Raw genomic sequence first — 21,035 nt, 5'->3', positions numbered from 1 at the left:
ATGTAAATTATTATCAATAAAATTGGTGTTTGTGTGTGCATGCATGCCTGTCTGCCTGTGTGGTGTATATGCGTATGTCAGTAATATGCCTATGCACCTGTAGAGGTCAGAGGGAGGACATTGGGTATCCTAATGTATTCCATTCCACCTTAATCCCTTGAAGGTTCTCTTACTGAAGTTGGAGCTAGGTGGACAGTCAGCAAGCCCCAGCAATCCTCCTGTTTCTGTTCCCCCAAAATCCTCTACAGTGATGAGGTTACAGATGCACATGGGCATACTTGTTTTTGAAATGGATGCTGGCAATTTTAACTCTGATCTTCATTCTTACATTCTTACCCATTGAACTGCCACCCCAGCCTCTTTTTGTTTGTTTTTAAAGATTTCCCATCTAAAACAGGATAGAAACAGTACCTTCATACATCATTGCAACCAAATGAGTAGTTTTATGTGCCAATAATCTTGATACCTAGGTTGTAATTTTTCTTCTTTCACAAGCTGAATGTCACATTTGTGTCAGTGACTTTTCTGTAGACTTCAGTGCTTTCATCTAAAAAAACGAGAGCCAGAGCAACCCTATATTTATATAGATGAGGTATTGCAAAATGCTATTGGATCAGGCTTGTCTATGTAGGTGGAAAGAAACCAGGACATTGTGAGGTATTTTTATTGCTGATAGAGCTGTAGACCTGGAGATTCTTCTGAAAATCTGAGTTTCCCCTAGGTCAAATTTGGTCTGAAAAATTAATTTTATCATCAAGATCAAGTCTTCATCTTTGTAGGTTGAAAACCTAGAGGTTGAAAACAGTTACAAGAAAATTTTGTAAGATCTAATAGCCTGTATTTTATTTTCTAGCTATGAATTTTCTATATATTCCCTTATTACATTACATTCTTTAAGAGCCTTGTTGACTATCATTAATATGTATATTAAGATGGAAAAATGGTTGAGTTTCTTCCCTTTGTTTGGAATCTTAGTTTTGGCTAGCCATCTATCACTTAACTACAGGATATACAACAAGAATAGCAATCTTTGACATGCTCTGCCTTTATATAGTATTTGAGGGTTAGTAGAAGCAGCGTAGAGAACTAGTCTAGAAGTGAACTCCAATAACCCATGGCTGAGATCTGCCCCTTGCATCAACTCTGTCATTTATTATTTTTAACTATTGTTATAGTATCATCTGTAAAGTTCATGCCCATCTATGTCACTTGTAGGCATTTGTATACCACTTTATATCATGAATGTAAATGATTTTCTAAACTGTAAAACCATACAGATGACAGATTAACTTATTTTTATGACATCTCATTTATTCTTTTATCATTATCCAATACCCACAACTCATTTCCAACAGGAAAGTTGAAGCTTAGAGAATAATAAACAATGCCTAGGGTCTCATTGGTGGAAAGTGAGAGGAATGAATGTAGAACTGTCTTCCTGAAGTGTCTATTGCATCTACAACTGTGCTCCTGCTAGTTTTTCTCGTATCAGGCTCATTCATGGTACGTTTAAGAAATACATACCCGTTCCTACCCAGACCTTGGAGGCAGAATTTCTAGAGATGCACTGTTGGGTCTCTAAAGGAAATGAGAATGAAAAGTTCTTTAGAGGTTACAGTAGTGGTTTAGATTAGAGCTGGCAGTGGGTGGTATCTGTGGGCATTACCTAATGCTGACCTCTGGGATGGCCTCAGTTTGTGCTTGAGGGAGTGCATACATGATTGGAAGGAGATGCTATAATTGAAGGCTTGTAATAGGTGATGCTGAGTTGCAGAATTCCGTGTGGGAAAGCCTGGTTCCTGTGGTTAGGATTTGGAGCCTTTGGTTTATTCTAAGAAGTCATACAGCATTTAGTTTGGAACCTCTTTCTGGCTGCATGTTCATGACCAAAGTAAAATTCTCTGAGCTTGGGAAGAGGTTGGCAAAGTTAATTTTAATACTGAACTACAGGAGTGCTTATCTCTCTTAATTTTGGGATGTTTTACTGCCTTTTGCTCAGATTAGTTCAGTTGAGCCAATGAGATATACTGTTTAAAACTAATTTAAAAACGCTGAAACTTTAATGTCTGTGGTAAAACATGGGATTTTGTAGTCAGCTGCATTCCCCAAGCTAAGCTCAGGCTGAACTAAGCCAGAGAATAGGAGGTTGGGTGAGGTTGCAAGCTTCTTATGCTATTTCTTCAAACTTAAGATCTCTACTTATATGAAAACAAGGTGATTTTTTCTCCTTTCTTTTCTGTCTTCAGTCATATTTGAATTCGCTGTCTTAGTCAGCTTATTGAGAACTCTTACTTCAGTAGTTGCAAATATTAATAATAAAACATGTTTTTAAGGTTCTTTAGTTTATAAAACCATATATTTTAATTGATTCACAGAATAGTAAATTGTGCTGTTTTTTTTCTTTATTTCATTTTTTTAAAACCGAATTGTACTGTTTGATACCTTTATTATTGTGTTGAATTCTAGTGGTGATGAGTGTCACCCTTATTTTGTTTTCAGTTTCAAAGGAGTCGCATCCAATATTTTATAGCTGTATAATGTTTTTTATATAAGGCTTTGATAGTTAGCTTTTATTAGGTTAAGTAAATTTTGTAATCCTATTTACTAAGAAGTTTTAATCATGTTGGATATCACATTTTAACAAAAGCAAAATAATTAATGTAATTGATTATATATAGTCCTTTTTCTCCTTTTCATTTTTTACAGTTCATTTTATCTTATGCATACATGTGAGTACCTACATATGTGTATGCCTGGTATCCACGGAAGCCAGAAGAGAGTGTTAGATTTCCTGGGACTAGAGCTATAGACAGTCAGTCACCAGAATGAGTGCTGGGAGCTAAACTCAGGTCTTCAGGAAGAGCAGCAAATACTCTTAACTGCCAAGTTATCTCTTTCTCGCTCTCTTCTTCCTTTTTTCCTCTTTGTTTCTTTTTAAACTTTTTTCCCCTCGGTTTTTCAAGACAGGTTTTTTCTGTGTAGCTCTGGCTGTCCTGGAACTCACTCTGTAGACCAGGCTAGCCTCGAACTCAGAAATCTACCTGTCTCTGCCTCCCAAGTGCTGGGATTAAAGGCGTGCGCCACCACTGCCCAGCCTTTTTAAACTTCTATTGATAGATGATGATGATGGTGAGGAGGAAGGAGGAGGAAGAGGAAGATGAGGGAGTATTTGTCTGTGTGCCATGGCATCCTTGTGTAGGTCAGAGAACAACTTTGTGGAGTTGATTCTTTGCTTCCAGCACATGGGTCCCAGAGATTGAGTTCTAGTCATCAGGCTTTACCCACTGAGCCATCGTATTGTCTCTTTCTTTGTTTTTTTTTTAATATAAGTAAATTGCATTTACTTAAAAAGTTGATATATAACTAATACCATATAGTTCACCATCTCAAAATATATATTTTCATACATTTACAAAATTAAACAGTTAGGAGTTATGAGTATAACATAGTGGTTTACATTAGCATAAACATGCATAAAGACCTATTTTCAGGTCTCAGCACCAAAAATATTTGTTCAGCCATTACAACTAGTAGCAGTACATTTTCATTAGACCAAAAAGAAATTCCATTCCTATTAAGTCAGTCATCATTGGTCTCTTCTCTCATGCCCTGTCAACTTCTACTCTATTTTTAGTCTGAGTTTGTCTGTTCTAGATATTTCAATAAATGGAATTACAAAATATGCTGTGTTTTGTGCTTCTTTTAAAAATTTATTTTATTTGTATATATATGAGTGTTTTGCCACATATATGTATACCATGCACATGGCTGGTGCCTCAGGAGGTCAGAAGAGGGTATGGGATGTCCTGGAACTGGAGTTACAGATGGTTGTAGGTGCTGCAGAGTGAAGCTAGGTCCTTTGTATTATGCTAAATAATGCAACTTTTCAAAGTTGTCATCTGATCTGCACAAAAGTATCAAGGCATACAGGGAGTAATCTTAAATACTGAGACATCTTTCCAATCTTTCCAGCCCTCCTCCCCTAGCTTTTTGTACTTAGCATAATGCTTCCAGAGTTCATTCATTTTATAGCATAATCGGGGCTTCATTTCTTTTTATCAGTGAACTTCATTATATGAATATTCTACAATTTATGAATTTATCAGTTGAGGAAATCTTTTATCAGATTCAGGCTTTAGTCATCATAAAAATGTCCCACAGTGGCTAGAGAGATGGGGTTTGTGGCCTTGGGCTATTGAACCCGCAGGAGCATAGATTTGCTTTATCCGGTTTTGTTCCCCAAATCAGAGTCTATGTCTAGTAAGAGATTATCCAAGTTGTTTGGCTCTCTGGTAGCAAAATCCTGAGCACATTGTTGCCTCCTCTAGGCCTCTGTTTACTCTGTCTGTTTCTGGAATGTCCTTCCCTGTCTCTGCCTAGCTAATAGCTATTTATCCTTAATGATTTCTTTCAGATGATATCTTTTACAGAAGCATTTACTTTCATCTATATTCTGAACAGTAATTGGTGACCTATTATGCAAGTAGGACTTGAAACTCAGAGACTTTTCTAGAGTTGAACAATGAGTGCATGCCAAAATGATAAGAGCTGGATGTAGTGGCATATGTCCTTAGTCTCAGAGGCAGAGTCAAGTGGATCTCTGAGCTCCAGGTCTGCCTGGATATACAGGGCATAACCCAGGACAGCCAGGGCTACACAGAGCAACCTTGTCTTGAAAAACAAAAAAGTAAGTTCTGACCTCAGTCTTCTTGACAATAGAATAGAGATAATCCATGCTATCTGCCTCCTGTGCTTGTTGTGAGGAGGCAGTGAGACAGCGGCTAAAGCTTGTTAAGGTCTGTGCATATATGAGGGAGATGGTTACTGTTTTCAAGAAGTAATGAGAGATTTGGCTTTTTCCCTAGTTCTCTCCTATATTTTTGCTTTAGGAACTCCACTGCTGGGGTCTAGCTGGTAAATAGCTGGTCTATTTAAACCTTACGTAGTACCTAGGCTATGTTGGCCAGCTGTATTCCCAGTTCTCCTTCTCCTTTCTCACTTCCTGCTCTCAGGTCTGGTTTATGTTAAGCTGCTGTTTCAGTTAGCAGTTGCTTCCATTCAAGTCAGAAGGGATTAGGATGGCACAGTGGAGAGAAAGACTTGATCAGGTAGACTGAGTCTCACTATCAGGTGCCCTATGATTCAGGGCAAGGCAGTTTCTCTTCCAGGTGTGTCTTTCTTCAGAAGTAAAATTAGATAGTTTCTAAGATTACTTCCTAACTGTTTCCAGGGTGTTCTTAAACTAAGTTCTGTGTTGGGTTCTGTTTGAGATTCATAAATATAATAATCATGATTATAAGCCAGGACTTGGTTGGATCCTTAAGAAGCTTACATTTTACTTCTTAAAACTTTCAAGGAACTGTATAAGACAATGAATGACGAGGTGTATGATGGTATAACAGACTTTATGCCTTGGAAATTCACAGGGGGAGAAGTAGAAGATAATCCTTCCTGAAAGAAATGGGACCTGAATCAGTCTTTAAAAGAGAAGAAAAAGTGAGCACCAAGTAGGAGGTGGGAGCTGGTGAGATGTATTCAGAGGCTTTAGGCAGAGAGAAGACTGGCTGGTAGAGGTAGAGCTAACTGCAGATTAACCCTGCCCTCTCCATGTGGTACATGATTTCATTTCTTTGGCACTCTTTTCTATAAACAGCTTGCTCCCTTTCTCTGGGTCTTTATTACCATAGCTCCTTCTGGACTTAGCATCCATGTCTGTGATATTATATACTTTATTAATATACAATGGGAATGATTTATAAATAATAAGATGTATAAATATAACATGTTTAAATCTAAATTAAACAATATAATTGTAATTCTCTAAAACCTTTTAAGGGATTAGCTTAGAAGGGATTTAGAAACAGCTATTTGAAACTGAAAGCATTTCCAAAGCCCTGCCACATGTCCTATACATTCTAGCTTAGAGTGAGACAGATACAATTATATCATAAGTGACTGCTTATCTGGGGTCATGGTGTAACCCTTAGCCTTCTCTCTCTCAAAGCAGCTGCTCTAAAAGGGAAATTGCCAAGTATATAAATAGCCCAAACCTTAGCAGCTGGAGTGTAGGCCAGAGGTTCTTTTGAAGTTACTGAAGAAAACAATCTTTGGGGACCAGACCTGGGTCCAAATCACAGTCCTTGCAGTGATATTGATAAATTACTCTATGTTCTGATATATATGCAGGTACTAGTAGTATTTAGCTTTCTTAAATCAGCTTGCAGATCTTTAGCAGTAGAAGAATGTAAGGTTCTAGGCTCTTCACTTGCTTGATGACCAGGCAGATCTGTGACGCAATCTCTTAGTTTACAAATGAAAGTTGACTTTCAGGCCTGTGATGATCATGTACAAAAATATGTATGAAATACGTGTTAGAAATTATGGAATGCCATCTCCAGAACATCTCAGGAACATCTATGTATAATACTTTTGACAGTGCTTGTCATTCTTATTACATAGATTATTGTGGACCATAGAAGTTAGAAGGGCCCTTAAGATCATCTTGTCCATCTCCTCACCATTTGCATGAGAAAGCAAAAGATATGTGAGGTAGAGGTAAAAATGACATGGACTCTAGATCTTTTTCCCATATCCCACTTTATAGCCCTTTTTGGCTCTATAATAAATATATATGCATACTAGATAGAACTTGCCCTTCACAGAAACTTAATGAAAAGCTAAAATAAGACTAGAAACTGAATAATAATCCATCTCCCCTCCTTTTTTCTTTTTTTAATCTCCTTTTTTTTTTTTTTGTAGCAAATAAAAAGAAGGAGAAGGAGCGACCAGAGATTTCTCTTCCTTCAGACTTTGAGCATACAATTCATGTTGGTTTTGATGCTGTCACAGGGGAGTTTACGGTAAGTCCTGGGAGTCAGTCTTAGAGTTTGAGCTGTATGCTATTAGATTCAGTCTTTTTTTGTTTTCCTGAAGCTTCTTTCTTTGCCAGTAACTTTTCAAGAACACTTTCCTGATCTCAAATTTCTCTTTTAATTTTCTTGGTTTGATTGTTTGTTTGTAGTATTTGAGGTTGAAAACAAGGCTTTGCACATGTTGTCTAAAGGCTCACCAATTGAACTACATCCAACTCAGACAAATCTCTTTTAAGAGGCCCCATGACAGCAAGTTCTAGGTGGGGCACTAATGCAGGAATAAGTCAGACTAGTCCCTGCTCTGAAGGAAGTAAAGCCTGGTAAAAGGGCAGACATTTTAAGGAGGATACATAATAGGAGCTTGTGTAAATTTTGAGGGACTGGAGAAGTGGATAATGAACAGGGTTATTTTTATCTGATATTCTTTTAGGGAGCCTGAATCCATGTCTTCCTGAAAATGTTTCATGTCTTTCTTTCAGGGAATGCCAGAACAGTGGGCCCGCTTGCTACAGACATCAAATATCACAAAGTCAGAGCAGAAGAAAAACCCACAGGCTGTTCTGGATGTGTTGGAATTTTATAACTCTAAGAAGACCTCCAATAGTCAGAAGTACATGAGTTTTACAGGTACGAAGATTGTGTCTCTGGTAATCACAGTAGAAGCTCCCACATGCTTATAGGTCAGCAAGTAAAAAGAAAGTGCCAGTGTGATGGCATGCTTGCTAAGATGCATGTAAGTGACATCCAAAAGGAAAACTTGTCTCTATTCTGAAGCTGCATGTATTAATTATGTACATTTATGTTACATTTATGTACTTTGTGTGGGGCAGGGCATGCATGCCATGGTGAGAACTTGGAGATCAGAAGAGAACTCCCAGGAGTAGGCTCTCTTTCCACTGTGTGAGTTCTTGAGTTTGAACTCAAGTCTTCAAACTAGGTGGCAAGTACCTTTATCCACGAAGTCTCCACCAGCCCCTGTATATGTTAATTTTAAAAAGCGAGTATTATATAAAAGGGACATAGACTTTTATATAGTTACAAAGCATGGACATGTAGTTGTCATTGTTGTAATTTCTGATATCATTATTTAATAACAATAAATGTCTTTTAAGTTGCATGCCCAGTTTCTTCTTTAAGAAACTTTTTTTGAATTAGTCAGGGCTGATTTAGGCTTAAAACACATGGTAATCTTTTAGCATCAGTCTTCAGAGTGCTAAGATTACAGGTATGAACCATCATACTGTGTGTAAAGGACTAAATTTTATCATTTGAGTTGAAATCAGGTCAGTAGTAGTTATAAATGTTCTTTAATGTATTTTCTGTGTAAGGGATTATGTTTAGTGTGGTTTTAGTAGTGGAACTGGGATTAGACGCAGGTCTTCTCACACTTAACTCCATATATTTTCAAATACCTATAGTAATTTTATTTGTATCATGTCCTTCCACAGCATAGATATTTTTCTTTTTCTAGGCTAAAATATGCGTTAAAACTTGTATTTCTGGAAACTTGTCTTCTTTATAGCATTTTAAGAGTGTTAAAGCAAAGCTGAGCATTGTGGTACACTCTTATTAAACCAGGTAGATGGATGTGATACAGGAGGATTAGGAATTAAATATCATTAAATATCAAATAAAACAAAAGGAACAACAGAACAAAAACAAGGGGGAAAATAGAACATTAGACAAAGATATCTATCTATCTATCTATCTATTTGTCTGTCTGTCTATCTATTCCAACTCTTCACTGTTTGCAGATATGAAACACAGAGGTGGCCTTTGTAGTGTGCCTAAATTACTGCCAGTCAGGCCTAGACTCTTATGTCTTAGCCTGGTGCCCTTTGTTTCTGTGGCTTCCTTCAAAGGCAGAATTGTTGGAGAAGGTGAGAGCCAGGATGAACTAGCTGACTTTGAAAGATGATTTCCCCAGCTAGTATCTGGCTCATATCAAAGGGTACAGATGGTCGGATGATGGACAGAGGCTTCACTCACGATACCACAGTAGTGCTCAGGGGAGGCCATGCATCTTCCCAGCAGCATTTCCTTCCTCTCATCTGTCCCCACTGGGTCTGTCTGTCTTTTTCCTTTGAAAAATTGGATCATTCTGAGAAAGAACTGGGGTGAAGATTGCTAAGTAGCTAAGTTTTTTAGTAGGCAGGAAATCGGAAATTAAAATATTAGGGAATTTAATACAGAGACATCATATTGGAAGCTGTTTTCTATGTACATGGATATAGCTATAAGGAAGTTTCATGTATGCATACACATTATTGCTCCTGTGGACTTTGTATATGGTTGAAATTAAAGTCTTTTTAAGTATTTAAGGATGAATGTGTATAGCTATGCACATTTAGGTAATTATATATATAGTCATCTATGTATGCATGTTTAAATTATAGTTTAAATAATTATTGTATTTCTTTTTTTTGGGAGGGGGTGTTGAGACAGAGTTTCTCTGTATAGCCCTGGCTGTCCTGGAACTCACTCTGTAGACCAGACTGGCCTTGAACTCAGAAATCTGCCTGCCTCTGCCTCCCAAGTGCTGAGATTAGAGGTGTGCGCCACCACTGCCTGGTTAATTATATTTCTACAGATACAAGTACATACTTTTGTGTATTAACATAGACACACGTGTATGTACACACATGTATGTGCTCACATAGCATTTTAAATTTTATGGTTGTTAAAGACAAGAATAATACCATGTCAGTTTGTATATGTTCTTATGTGACTTATCTTCTATAGGAATTGTCAGGGCAAAGACTTATTAACCCCAGACTCAAAGGAGTTAACTAGATTTTAAAAAATTATAACTTACTCATTATGGTACAAGTGATATGTTTCTTATTTTTATTTACTGTTTTGGAGACAGGATTTCATATATTCATGGCTGGCCTCAACCCCAGAGAGATCCTTCTGCCTATACCTCCTGAGTGCTGGGATTAGAGCCATTAAAGGCATGTGCCAGCACACTAGCTTTGGAAGCATGTTTTAAATTTAGGCCTCCTAACACTCTGGTCTCTATTACCCACAACTCTAGTTTCCCCCCTCACTCTACCCTGACACTTAATTTTTTTTTTTTTAAATTTTGGTAGTTACTGTGATACTAGATATTTTTTTTTTTTTGTGCCAGTTAATGTTAGGGAGAAAGTAGATTAGATTGGCATCCTGCCCAAGTTTTAGCTCTACTTTGACACAAACTTATATAACCCTGTACCAGTGTTTTTTGCCTTTATGAACTACAGTTTTCTCGTTTGTAAAATAAAATGTTTAACACCTTCTACTCTTTGCATTCTCTGCTTTGAAATTCAATTTTGATCTATAGAAATTATACAGTCTTTAAAAGGAGAAATGCTTACTAAAATATTATTCCAATTATATGTGTTCATGCACCCAGATTTGCTTGCCTTGCTCATGTGTGTAGTCAGAGGACGATTTGCAGAGTCCGTTCTCTCCTTTTACTGTGTAGGTCCTATGGATTGAACTCAGGTCATCAGGTTTAAATGACAAGTGCCTTTACCTGCTGAGCCATCTTGCTGACCCCACTTTCTTGGGTTTTTTGCTTTTGTCTTTTATGGTGTCAGAAGCACATTTTTAACTATAATGCCTAGTTCTCAAAAGAGCTAGGAGTATTGGTTAGAGGCAGTGCAGTAATACATAGTTTTGCTCTGCTAAACTGATGCCATTTTGTTCTTTGAAAGGTATGATTTCTCCAGGGCTTAACCGTTTAGATTTTGTTGTTGTTGTTTTGTTTGTAGGTTTTTAATTTTTTATTTTATGTGTATGAGTTTTGCCTGTGTATATGTCTGTATACCATGTTCATGCATGGTGCCTGGGGAGGCTAGAAGATTGGGTCAGATTTCCTGGAACTGGAGTTAAAGTAGCACCTTGGGGGTGCTAGGAACCAAGCACTGGTCATCTGCAAGAGCAGCAAATACTCATAACTGCTGTGTAGTCTTTCCAGGGAACAAGGTATGCTTTAAGAACATATTGTCAAGATCACCTTACTTCCTGCTTTGTGGATCCTTTATGTATTGTAGAGCCAAAAAGCTGTATTGGGCCCTTTTTATGAATAGAATTGGGATCTTGGACTTTTTTTTTTGTCTGGGTTCTTGATGACAAATATGTCAGATTTGATAGAATCTTTTCTGAATCCCATTGGTGATGAATTGACAAGTAAATTCTTAGAACTTAAGGAACCAAATTAAAGACAACACTGGATCCTTCTCTCTCTCTCTCTCTCTCTCTCTCTCTCTCTCTCTCTCTCTCTCTCTCTTTTGCTAAAATTTCTTATGAGTCTTTTTCATCAAGTCTGAGATATTACTGGTTATATGATGACAGTTATCTTATATACCACTCTAAGACAGTCCACCAGACTGAAATTTCTTAAATGAATGATGATCCTCTGTTGATGGTTCCTCAGGCACATGTGTACTTGTGCGTGTAAATGTCACAGGACAACCTCGGGTATCATTTCTCAGGCACTGTTTTTCATACAAGGTCTCTCACTGACCTGGAACTCATCAAGCAGATTGGCCAGGGACCCATCTCCCTCTGCTTCTCCAGTACTGGGATTTTAATCATGTATTACCACATTCAGTTTGTTTGTTTCTTTGTTTACATCCTTGGATTTGCACAGCAGCACTTTACTTACTGAGCTAGTTCCCAGCCTCTAAAAGATCTTTTCTGAAAGTTGAAGCTGTAGATTGGTCATGATTTATGTGAGTAACATAGTGTGGATTCCATGTCTTTATCTTAGAATGTAGGAAATATTCTCAACCATTCAAAACTCATGATATGGATACTGTAATGGCATGGTATTTAGATTAGATCAGAATTTAGATTTTGAATCATCTACTTGAACTGTGTACATGCTCGGCAAACTACTTAACTTCTCTCAACTATAAAGTCTATTAAAGTAAATACAATAATAATACTGAGAGCCATAGTGAAGATTAAAGAAGACTCTGATAGGTGTAATGTGCTTAGCAAGGCTTCTGTTCACAGGACCAGTCATGCTATTACCATTCTCTGAAGCTGGCAAGTGTTTGTTCAGATCACCTTAGCACTCAGAAAAGCATTGGCTATCCTTGTTTACTAAATCTATTGTCTCTTCTTTTTTAGATAAGTCAGCTGAAGATTATAATTCTTCTAACACTTTGGTAAGTCTGTTGTTTCTTCCATTCTGAAATAAGTGGGTAGGGAAGTAAGGTTCAGGACAGTGTGGTAGAGACAGTCTGGCTTCAGCCACACTCATTTTGGTCACTGCCATGCCTTAGATTCTCTATCAACAGTAAAGGAACTGGAGTGGTTAACTGTTATCTCTGTTTGACCGTATATCTCTTCCAGCTTTACAGTGCTGTAGAAATTCTAATCTTGAAACCTGAGACATAGCTTTTAGGCTGTTTCATTTGTAGGTTTGAACATTGGGAACCCAGTTTGCCTTCCTGTGGTTCAGATTTTTTATCAGTAAAATGAGAATGATACATTCTTTCTTACCAGGATGTGTTTCCAGACAATTGAATTTAGGAGGGAATCTCCTTTCTTTCATCAATAAGGCCCTAATCTGGAGGGAGTAGATTTTATTTATTTAAGAACATTCTTTGTGTCCTCTGAGGCTATAGTGGTGTTCTTTAACTTAAAGGATTGTTAAAGGAATCACTGAAGAATTAGCTGGGAAGTATACCTAGATGACCTTAAAAAGTCCTCCTGTGTTCCGCATTTTAGAAGTTGCATTTTGGCTGGGCAGTGGTGGTGCATGCCTTTAATCCCAGCACTTGGGAGGCAGAGGCAGGCGGATTTCTGAGTTCGAGGCCAGCCTGGTCTACAGAGTGAGTTCCAGAACAGCCAGAGCTATACAGAGAAACCCTGTCTCGAAAAAACTTAAAAACAAAACAAAACAAAAACAAAAACAAACAAAAAAAGTTGAATTTTTTTTCATGGAAATTATGAATAAGAAATGAGATACTGATATCTTTGAAAAGGTCCTAATAAATAAGCAATGGTATATATATAAGAGACTACTATTCTTTATATGGGGTATTGTCTCTTATAGAAAACTGTTTATAGCCAGGCTTGGTGGCCGAGTCTGTAATCCCAGCTACTTGACAGGCTGAGGCAGGAGAATTGAAAGTTTAAGTTGTACTTGGGCTGTAGTTGTAGAGTGAGTTCAAGGCCTGACTGAACTACTTACAGAAACAGTCTCAAAACAAAAAAGTTAAAAGATAATTGAGAACATAGGTGAATGGTAGAGTACTTGCTTATCACATGAGAAGGTGCTTATACCATATTGATTTATTAAACATTTACAGAAACCTCTATTCTCTGCCAGGTCCTATGTGAAGCAGACAGCATCCTAGACTTGCACCTCCTACCTAGTCTTAGAGAGGATATGAAGGCACATACAGTTACAGTTCATTATGCTAGAAACCCCATGAGATCAGGGACTGTATCTGTCTTATTAATAGCTTTGTCTTTGGTACTAAGCAGGTTCTGACATTTGCTAAACATTTATTGAATTAAAGATTGAGTGTGTTAGTGAAAGCATCTCAATGGTAACATTTATGCTGAATGAGTTACTTAGAGTAAGAATTAGAGAGACAAAGAAATTTCAGATAGAAAATTATATGCGTGGGGAAAGAGGTTCACAAGGTATGTATATTCTGGGAACTGCTAGTAGTTTGAAATGTCTGGATGTAAAATGTCCCGGAAGAGAGGTTGGCGGTGAGGAGGCATAGTAAAGTAGGCCAAGTCATGTAGGAGTTTGGCTTTGTCTAAAAGCTAATGAAAAGCTTAGAAGAATTTTAAACAGTGAGAATAGTAATCTATAACACAGTCCTGAGCCACTGTCAAACCTTGCTGCCAGCAGTCAGAGTCATCTGTGCTCTTGGCAAGTATAAATGGTACCAGTCTGGTTCTTTGCAATGTATTGGGTCCTTTATTATTCATTATCTCTTTTATTTTTTTACAGCAGTGTAACGAAGCAAATTGTTATCCTTGTTTTATAGATGGTAAAACTGAACTAGAGAAAGGTTTATGACAGTACACGTAATATTCCTACTCTGTCCTGCTTTCTTCTCATTCTTGCTGGTTTGCAACAAATGGAAGAGATAATGATGTAAAAATGGGGAAAGTATTTGCAGATACACTGTCTTTGAAAGATGAATTATTGATCTGTAAATTATTGAAGAAAAGCCTAAACAAAATGGAGTTGTGGTCTGTAGATGGCTGTTATCTATTACTGAGTGGCCACTCTGTGCCAGATGTGGTGTTAAGATTTTCATCTTTAACATAGTTAATCCTTACAATTACCTTGGGAAGGAGGTACTGTTGTTCTTATTTTCTGGACAGAAAAACAAATCTTCTGAATAACTTACAAATAACCAAGTTAGAAACCAGTTGTGGTGCAAGCCTACACTCCCATCACTTGGGAGGTAGAGGTAGGAAGTTCAGAAGTTCAAGGTCATCCTTGGCTATATAGTAATTAGACTAGCTTGGGTGACATGAGACCCCATCTCAACAGACAAACGAACATGAAATGATATAAGAACAAGAATCTTCTGAATCTCACAGTCTAGGGTTTTTCACTGTGTCATGGAACAGAGAAAAACATAGGAAGGTCTTACAAAGGCGAGTATGGTGAGGCAACAGCTCTGTTGTTAGTGTAGGAGAGGGGCCCTGTGGCTCATGCCATATGGCTTAGATAAAGGGTAACACCTGCTTGGTTTAGTGTCTACAAGTAGAACCACTCACATTGACAAGGGCGTTTACCCCTAATCGAGAGCATTTCTCTAGAAGTCCCTGTTTTCTATTTCCCTATTTGTATGTACATCAAAGATAAGATTTTAGCATTGTAGCATATCATTGATTTCTCTATTGATTCTATACATATTGTATTTCATTCATGAAATAATTAAGCAGAATTACTATCTCCCTGTTACAGATTTTAAAAACGTGGCACAGAAAAATTGTGAATTGCCCTCTCCTGTCGAATTAATAGTAAAACAATCAGTTTAAAAAAATTCCATTCTTTTGAACATTCATGTATTTACTCATTTTGTAAGTATTTCCTCAGTACCTTTGTGCCAAAGCACAGACAACACAAAAATTAAAGTGCATTCTCCTAGACCTTGAGACAAATCTTAATGGCAGATTAAGGAGATATGAGCCAAAAGAGAAGGTCACAAGAATAATATGCAATGGCATCATTTTGATTTGTGATTTGTTCTTTCAAATTGTTGAGGGAAGTTTACATACCAGGTCCTAAAGTTTTGTTCATTTAACAAACATGATCTCGTAGAGCTCTTTCGGCTCAAAACACTCTTATCTGTGTCTAGAATCTGACTCTTAAGATTCTATGTTACTTTTATTGCTGATTCTTATTTATAGAATTCATATCAGCCAGGTATGGTGGTACATATCTGTAATCTTATTCAGGAGGTAGAAATAGGATTATAAGTTCCAAGCTATTGTGGACTACATAGCCTAACCCCATCTTAAACAAGAGAATATACATTGTGTGATAGGCTGTTTGGGTGCTGAGAAATGAAGGGCTGATAAGGGCTTTGCTCTAATATCACAAGCTAGTGATAAATCAGAATATATAAAAAGGATGTATAACGTAGTGTCAGGTAAAGCTAGGTAATAAGAAATGGGCAGTACTTTCTTGTCTGAGGGGTAGTGTAACAAAAGCCTGTTTATTAAGGGCTTATTAAGGGTTCAAAATATAAAATAAGAGCAATTGGAGTTTGATTAGAATAAACTATTTTAAATAAAAGATATGTGTGTGTGTGTGTGTTAATCCAAAGATATATTTCAAGAGGGACAGTATTCCAAAACAAAAAACAGATCATAACCTAACCATTGTGAAGGATTCATGAAAGACACAAAGTCTGTTAGGAGGAGTTCAGAAGCGGCTTCAAGTAATTGGAAGCCAGGTACATGCACATGCCCAAATTCCCAGGATCGGAGAATTGTACTGGGGATTGTGGCTAGGGTGCCTGATTGAGAGAGAGAGAGAGAGAACACAAAACACTAGATTTCTACCACAGATGTAAAGAAAGGGAAACAGCTCTGCAGTTGAAGAAAATACTTGTTACTTTTTCTGATATATTTTATTTATTGACACTTTCATTTTGATACAATGTAACATGATCATACTCACCCTCAACTCCACCTTCTCAGTCCTCTCCCAGGATCTCCCAAAAATCTACCTCCGACTTTCATATCTTTTCCTTTTTTGTTTTTAAACCTGCTGAGACCAGTTGGTGCACGTGATTAGAATGTTTGATTGATCTTGTTGGCTTTAGTGCAGATCTTGTGTCGGAAACTACAGCTGCAGTGAGCTCATGAGTGCAAGTGGTACATCATATCCAGAAGACAGCATTTCAAAGCTCTCCACTCTCTGGCTTTTCCGTTCTTTCTACCTCCTCTCTGCTATGCTTCATTGAGCCTTGGGTAGATTACCAGGTTGATACAGAGCTGAGCACTCAATGGTGGGTCACTTTTTCTCAGTACTTTGAACAATTATGAGTCTCTGCATTAACTGGTGCCCACTGCAGAAAGAAGGGTCTCTGGTCAAGGTTGAGAGAAGCACTAACCCATGAGCATAAATGTAAATATTTAGGAGGCAGTTTGACAACTTGTCCATTTAGCAAAGCAACAGCAACAGCAGTAGGTCTTCACTGTGGCCTGTGACCTCCTGAGCCAGGGGCTTGTGACCAGGTTCACAGTGCCAGGTGGGAATTCCTTCCTGTGAAGAAATACTTTTAAAATTCTGCATCTCAAGAGGAGGTTTCTCATATTTTTTAATACCCAGGAGGGAGAACTCCTCCCTTTATGTGCTTTTTCATGCCAACATTATCCTAAAGAAAAACTTGCCAGGAACCACTTCTCTACAATGTACATATTAAATCAGACTTGCCATAAATATATTATTGGAGTAATCAAAGGGTAAAAGAATACTTAAAATTTAAAAAATATAATCAATCAACAAACATTAAAGGACAATTACACATAAATGAAATTCAGAAAATTAGTGAAACAGATGGAGAATTTGAAAATAAGCACAAGTCAGGAAGACAAATTAGAGAACAGGGAGTAGAAGAGAAAAAACAAATAGGACACACACATACTCAAAAGAAAAAAACCACAGCAGTTCCCCAGGTAAACAAAAGCACGAGTCTTCAGATGAAAGGCCTATCAATAACCAGATCACATAATCAGAGACTAAAGATATAGAGATGATTCTTAAAAGCCTCTTTAAAAATTTGAGCCAGTGTAGAGCCAATGCAGACATTAGTATCAGACTACTTTTTAGTAGTGGTAGATAAAGGAGTGGTATCCTTTGAGGTGTGGGGAAAATTATAGTGTCAAAAATTCTATACCTAATAAAATCAGCATTTGATCATGTCAAAATAAAAGCATGTTTGGACATGTGAAGATTGAGGTTTATAATGCACAGATCATCTTTGAGAGGCTAAACATTATATAATAATAATTAATTCACAGAGATGATGGTAAGAATATTCACTTAAAATTTATCATTTTTATCCAAATTTGCATTAAAAAGTCCAGTTGTTAGTATTTAGCTGGCCTGCCCTCAGGAACCTAGCAATTGCTTATAACATGACCTTACCACATGACCTGCTGCAGGTCAGGTGCGATAGGTGTGTGCTGAGAAACTTGCTGTGACTTGCTGGCTACTCAGTCGCTCTCTGTCTGTCCCCTCTATCCATTCTCTGTGGGCTTCCCCTTCCCACTCTGTCCCCTTTCTCTGCCCTCATGGCTCTGCTCCTGACTGTCTGCTTGTCTACATGTCCACTTGCCTGACTCTGTTATTTTGTAGGTCCTCACTCCTCTCCCTTACTCCAATAAACCTCTTTTACACCAGGTCCTTTGCATGGCATAATTTCCCGGGGGTACACCATGGCTTGAGCCCACCAAAGCTACATTATATTTCATAATACCAGTAGGACTAGAAACTATCAAATAAATAACACTATTTCCAAGACTTCTCTTCACTGTTGTAATCTTGTTTTGGTATTCTATTTTCTATAATTTTTTTTATCATTATTACTTTTGACATTTGGTAAAGCACATCCACTGGGAGCTTTGAGAAAGTAGGAGGTCGACAGTTAATATCTTTTGGGTCTTGGAATTGGAATTTCTATTTCCTCATATTTTATTAACACTTTGGCTGATTACAGAATTCTAGGTTGATAGTTTTTTATCAGAATTTGGAAAATAATATATTTTTGTCACTTACCTAAACTACTACTAAATCCAAAGCCATTTTTATTTTTTGCACTTTTATATATGTAGTTTTTGTCACCTGAAAAGCTCATAGGACCTTCTCAACTAACATTCTTGACTTTCAGAAATTACATACACATTTTCATCTTTTATTATGAAAAGAACAAACGCATATATTACAGACTCTTTCAACATGAATATTCCAGTTTTCAAGTACTGGAAAATATGTTTGAATTATTTTCTTTATTTCTTCTTTAGTTTTCTTTGTTCTTTTTTTCTGGAACTCCTTTGATTTTTGTTTTAACTTTTGTGAGATTTTCTTCATTTTTCATTATATACATATTGAGTTTTATTTCTATTACATGTTTAATTTCCAAATGCATTTTCATTTCAGAATTTAATATTATATTTTGTGTCTGGAATTAGTATCTGCTCTTATCTTGGAGAACATTAATGATATACTTGATTTTGATTTTTTTCCTTCCATTTAGCCTGGTTTGTGTCTCTGTCTGTGTATGTGTGTGTATGTGTGTGTTTTTTGTTTGTTTATTTTCTGGGTGGTACTTGTTTTGTTTTTTCTCCTTTATGTTGAAGTTTCATATTTAAAAATCTTTGGAGGTCTCATAGTTATGATTGAGATACTAAAAACTTAGTAGAACTTAAGCTCAATTTAAGGTCAGTGATTTCAGTAACTTATAGTTTTATAACTACCTCCATAATTCAGACTTTTTATTTGTGAAAATCACCATAGGATAATGCACTAGTTACCTTTCTGTTGCTTTATGGTTATAAAGCACCATAACCAAGCCAGCTTACAGGGAGAGGTTTCTTTGGGGGCTTACAGCGAGATAAGAGTACACCATCATCATGGAGGGAGTATAGCATCCACAGGTGGGCGTGGCACTGGAGCAGCAGCTGAGAGCTTACATTTACAAACAGGAAGCAGAGAACACATAGGTAATGGCACTAGTCTTTTGAAGCCTCAAAACCTGTCCCCAGTGACCTTCTTCTGTCAATAAGGCCACACTTTCTACTTCTTTCCAAACAGGGGACAAGGCATTTAAATACAGGCCAGACCTGTATTTAGAAAAACCCTTTAGATTTTCTTTTTAGAATTTTTCTTTTAGGTTCTAGGTCAGACCCAGAGAAGAAGCTTTTAAGTTTTCTTTGTTGATAAAGATCTGACTACAAAAGTAGCTACCAGACTGTTACCCACAGGGTTGTCATCATTTTCCATCCCCACCAGCAATTATGAGGGTTCTAATTACACTGTACCCCTTCTTGTTTTCTGTTTCTTGATTATAGTCATCTTGGTGCATATGAAGTAATATCTTATTGTGGTTTTATTTGCATGTCCAAATGAGTAATGGCTTTGAGCATCTTTTCATTGGCCATTTCTATTGTGTTTTCTAGAAAAATTTCTTACCTGCTGTTTGATAACTTTATGTCTTTCAAACTTATTGAGATATGCTTTCATGGCCTAGCATTTCTGCTGTGGAATAGTGACTTATGTGGTTGAGTGTTTTTTTTCTGTATACACTGGATGGAATGTGAAGGTCAAATTGAATGTCTGTGTTTTCTGTAACTTCTTTTGGGCTCTTAATTATTGAGAGCAGAGAAATGGAATCCCCAAGAATAATCGAAATCTCTCTGTACAATAGAATTATTTCTTGCCTTTAACGTGTCATTTCTTGCTTTACACATGATGACTTGTTTTTACATAAGTATTTTATTTATAATCATATGTTGTATGATTTTGTTTATAAAATTATTTCAATTATTTTTACTTCTTACACATTATGAAATGACTTTCTTGATCCTAGTAATATTTCTGTGTCTCTGTATGTGTATCTGTCTCTCTGCCCCTTTCATTTTCTCTCTCTGCTGGGTTAAGCTGAGGGCCCTTCACATGCTAGGCAAGTGCTCTGCCACTGAGGTACATCTCCAGCATGCTAATATTTCTATAAAATGTTTGCTTTAGTTACTATAGCCCACTGCATTCTTTTATGACTGTTGTTTTTATACACATATTTTCTAGTTGTTTTGCTTTAAACTTATGTAGGAAACATATGTTTATATTTTGTTTGCTGTCTTTCTTCCAGTGTAGCAATTTCTGCTCTATGGGGTATTTAGACTATTGATATTTAACAGAATTATTATGTTTGCATTTTTTTCATTTGCTTCCAGTTTTTCATATGGATCTTGACTTTGTGTTGAAAATTTTTTTTAGTGTGTGTGCGTATGTGGTATGTTTATCCCTGCTTGTTCATGTGGAAACCAGAGGTAGATGCCAGTTTTCTTCTGTCACTCTCCACATTTATGAGAGTGGGTCTCTTTCTAACCATGGAATTCAACGTTAGTGTTAGACTGGATGTTCAGTGAGCCTCCAGGGCTCACCTGTCTCCACCTTATAATGGTGTTAAGAGATACAAGAAGGGGCTGGAGAGATGGCTCAGTGGTTAAGAGCACTGACTGCTCTGCCAGAGGTCCTGAGTTCAATTCCCAGCAACCACATGGTGGCTCACAACCATCTGTAATGTGATTCGATGCACTCTTCTAGTGTGTGTCTGAAGACACCTGCAGTGTACTCATATAAATAAAAAAATGAAAAATAAAAAAATAAAAATTAAAAAAAAGAGATACAAGAAGATATGTCTGGATGCAGGGAGACATGCCTGACTGTGCTGGTTTGTTTTAGGTTAACTTGATGTAAGATAGAGTCATTGAAGTCAAAGACTCTCAATGGAGAAAATGCGTCTGTCACTGACTGATAGGGGAGGCCCAGTGTTGGCATATTTATCTACTTTATCATGTTCTCATCCCTCTTTCCCTTCTCCACACTTATTTATCCACTGCATTCTCTTCCAATTCCCCAACACTAGGTAGAAGGGAGAAGTTAGAGGGGAAAGGGAT

At 37.1% G+C, this 21,035-nt stretch overlaps 1 protein-coding gene across 3 annotated transcripts in view; it reads left to right on the top strand.

The window, feature by feature from the left end:
* The window catches only part of Pak1 (p21 (RAC1) activated kinase 1), a 115,423-nt gene that overhangs the window by 66,206 nt on the left and 28,182 nt on the right, over positions 1-21,035 (top strand). For all 3 annotated transcript variants that reach the window (XM_028770613.1, XM_028770614.1, XM_028770615.1), the window contains exons 3-5: positions 6,760-6,860; positions 7,352-7,499; positions 11,994-12,031. In XM_028770613.1, coding sequence (XP_028626446.1) covers positions 6,760-6,860; positions 7,352-7,499; positions 11,994-12,031 — 287 coding nt within the window. The remainder of the gene's footprint in view (positions 1-6,759; positions 6,861-7,351; positions 7,500-11,993; positions 12,032-21,035) is intronic.

The sequence above is a fragment of the Grammomys surdaster genome, unplaced genomic scaffold (genome assembly GCF_004785775.1).
Source record: "Grammomys surdaster isolate TR1022 unplaced genomic scaffold, NIH_TR_1.0 203, whole genome shotgun sequence".
In the NCBI taxonomy this organism is placed as follows: domain Eukaryota; kingdom Metazoa; phylum Chordata; class Mammalia; order Rodentia; family Muridae; genus Grammomys; species Grammomys surdaster.
Note: the sequence above shows the minus strand (reverse complement) of the source record. Positions and strands in the feature narration are given on the sequence as shown.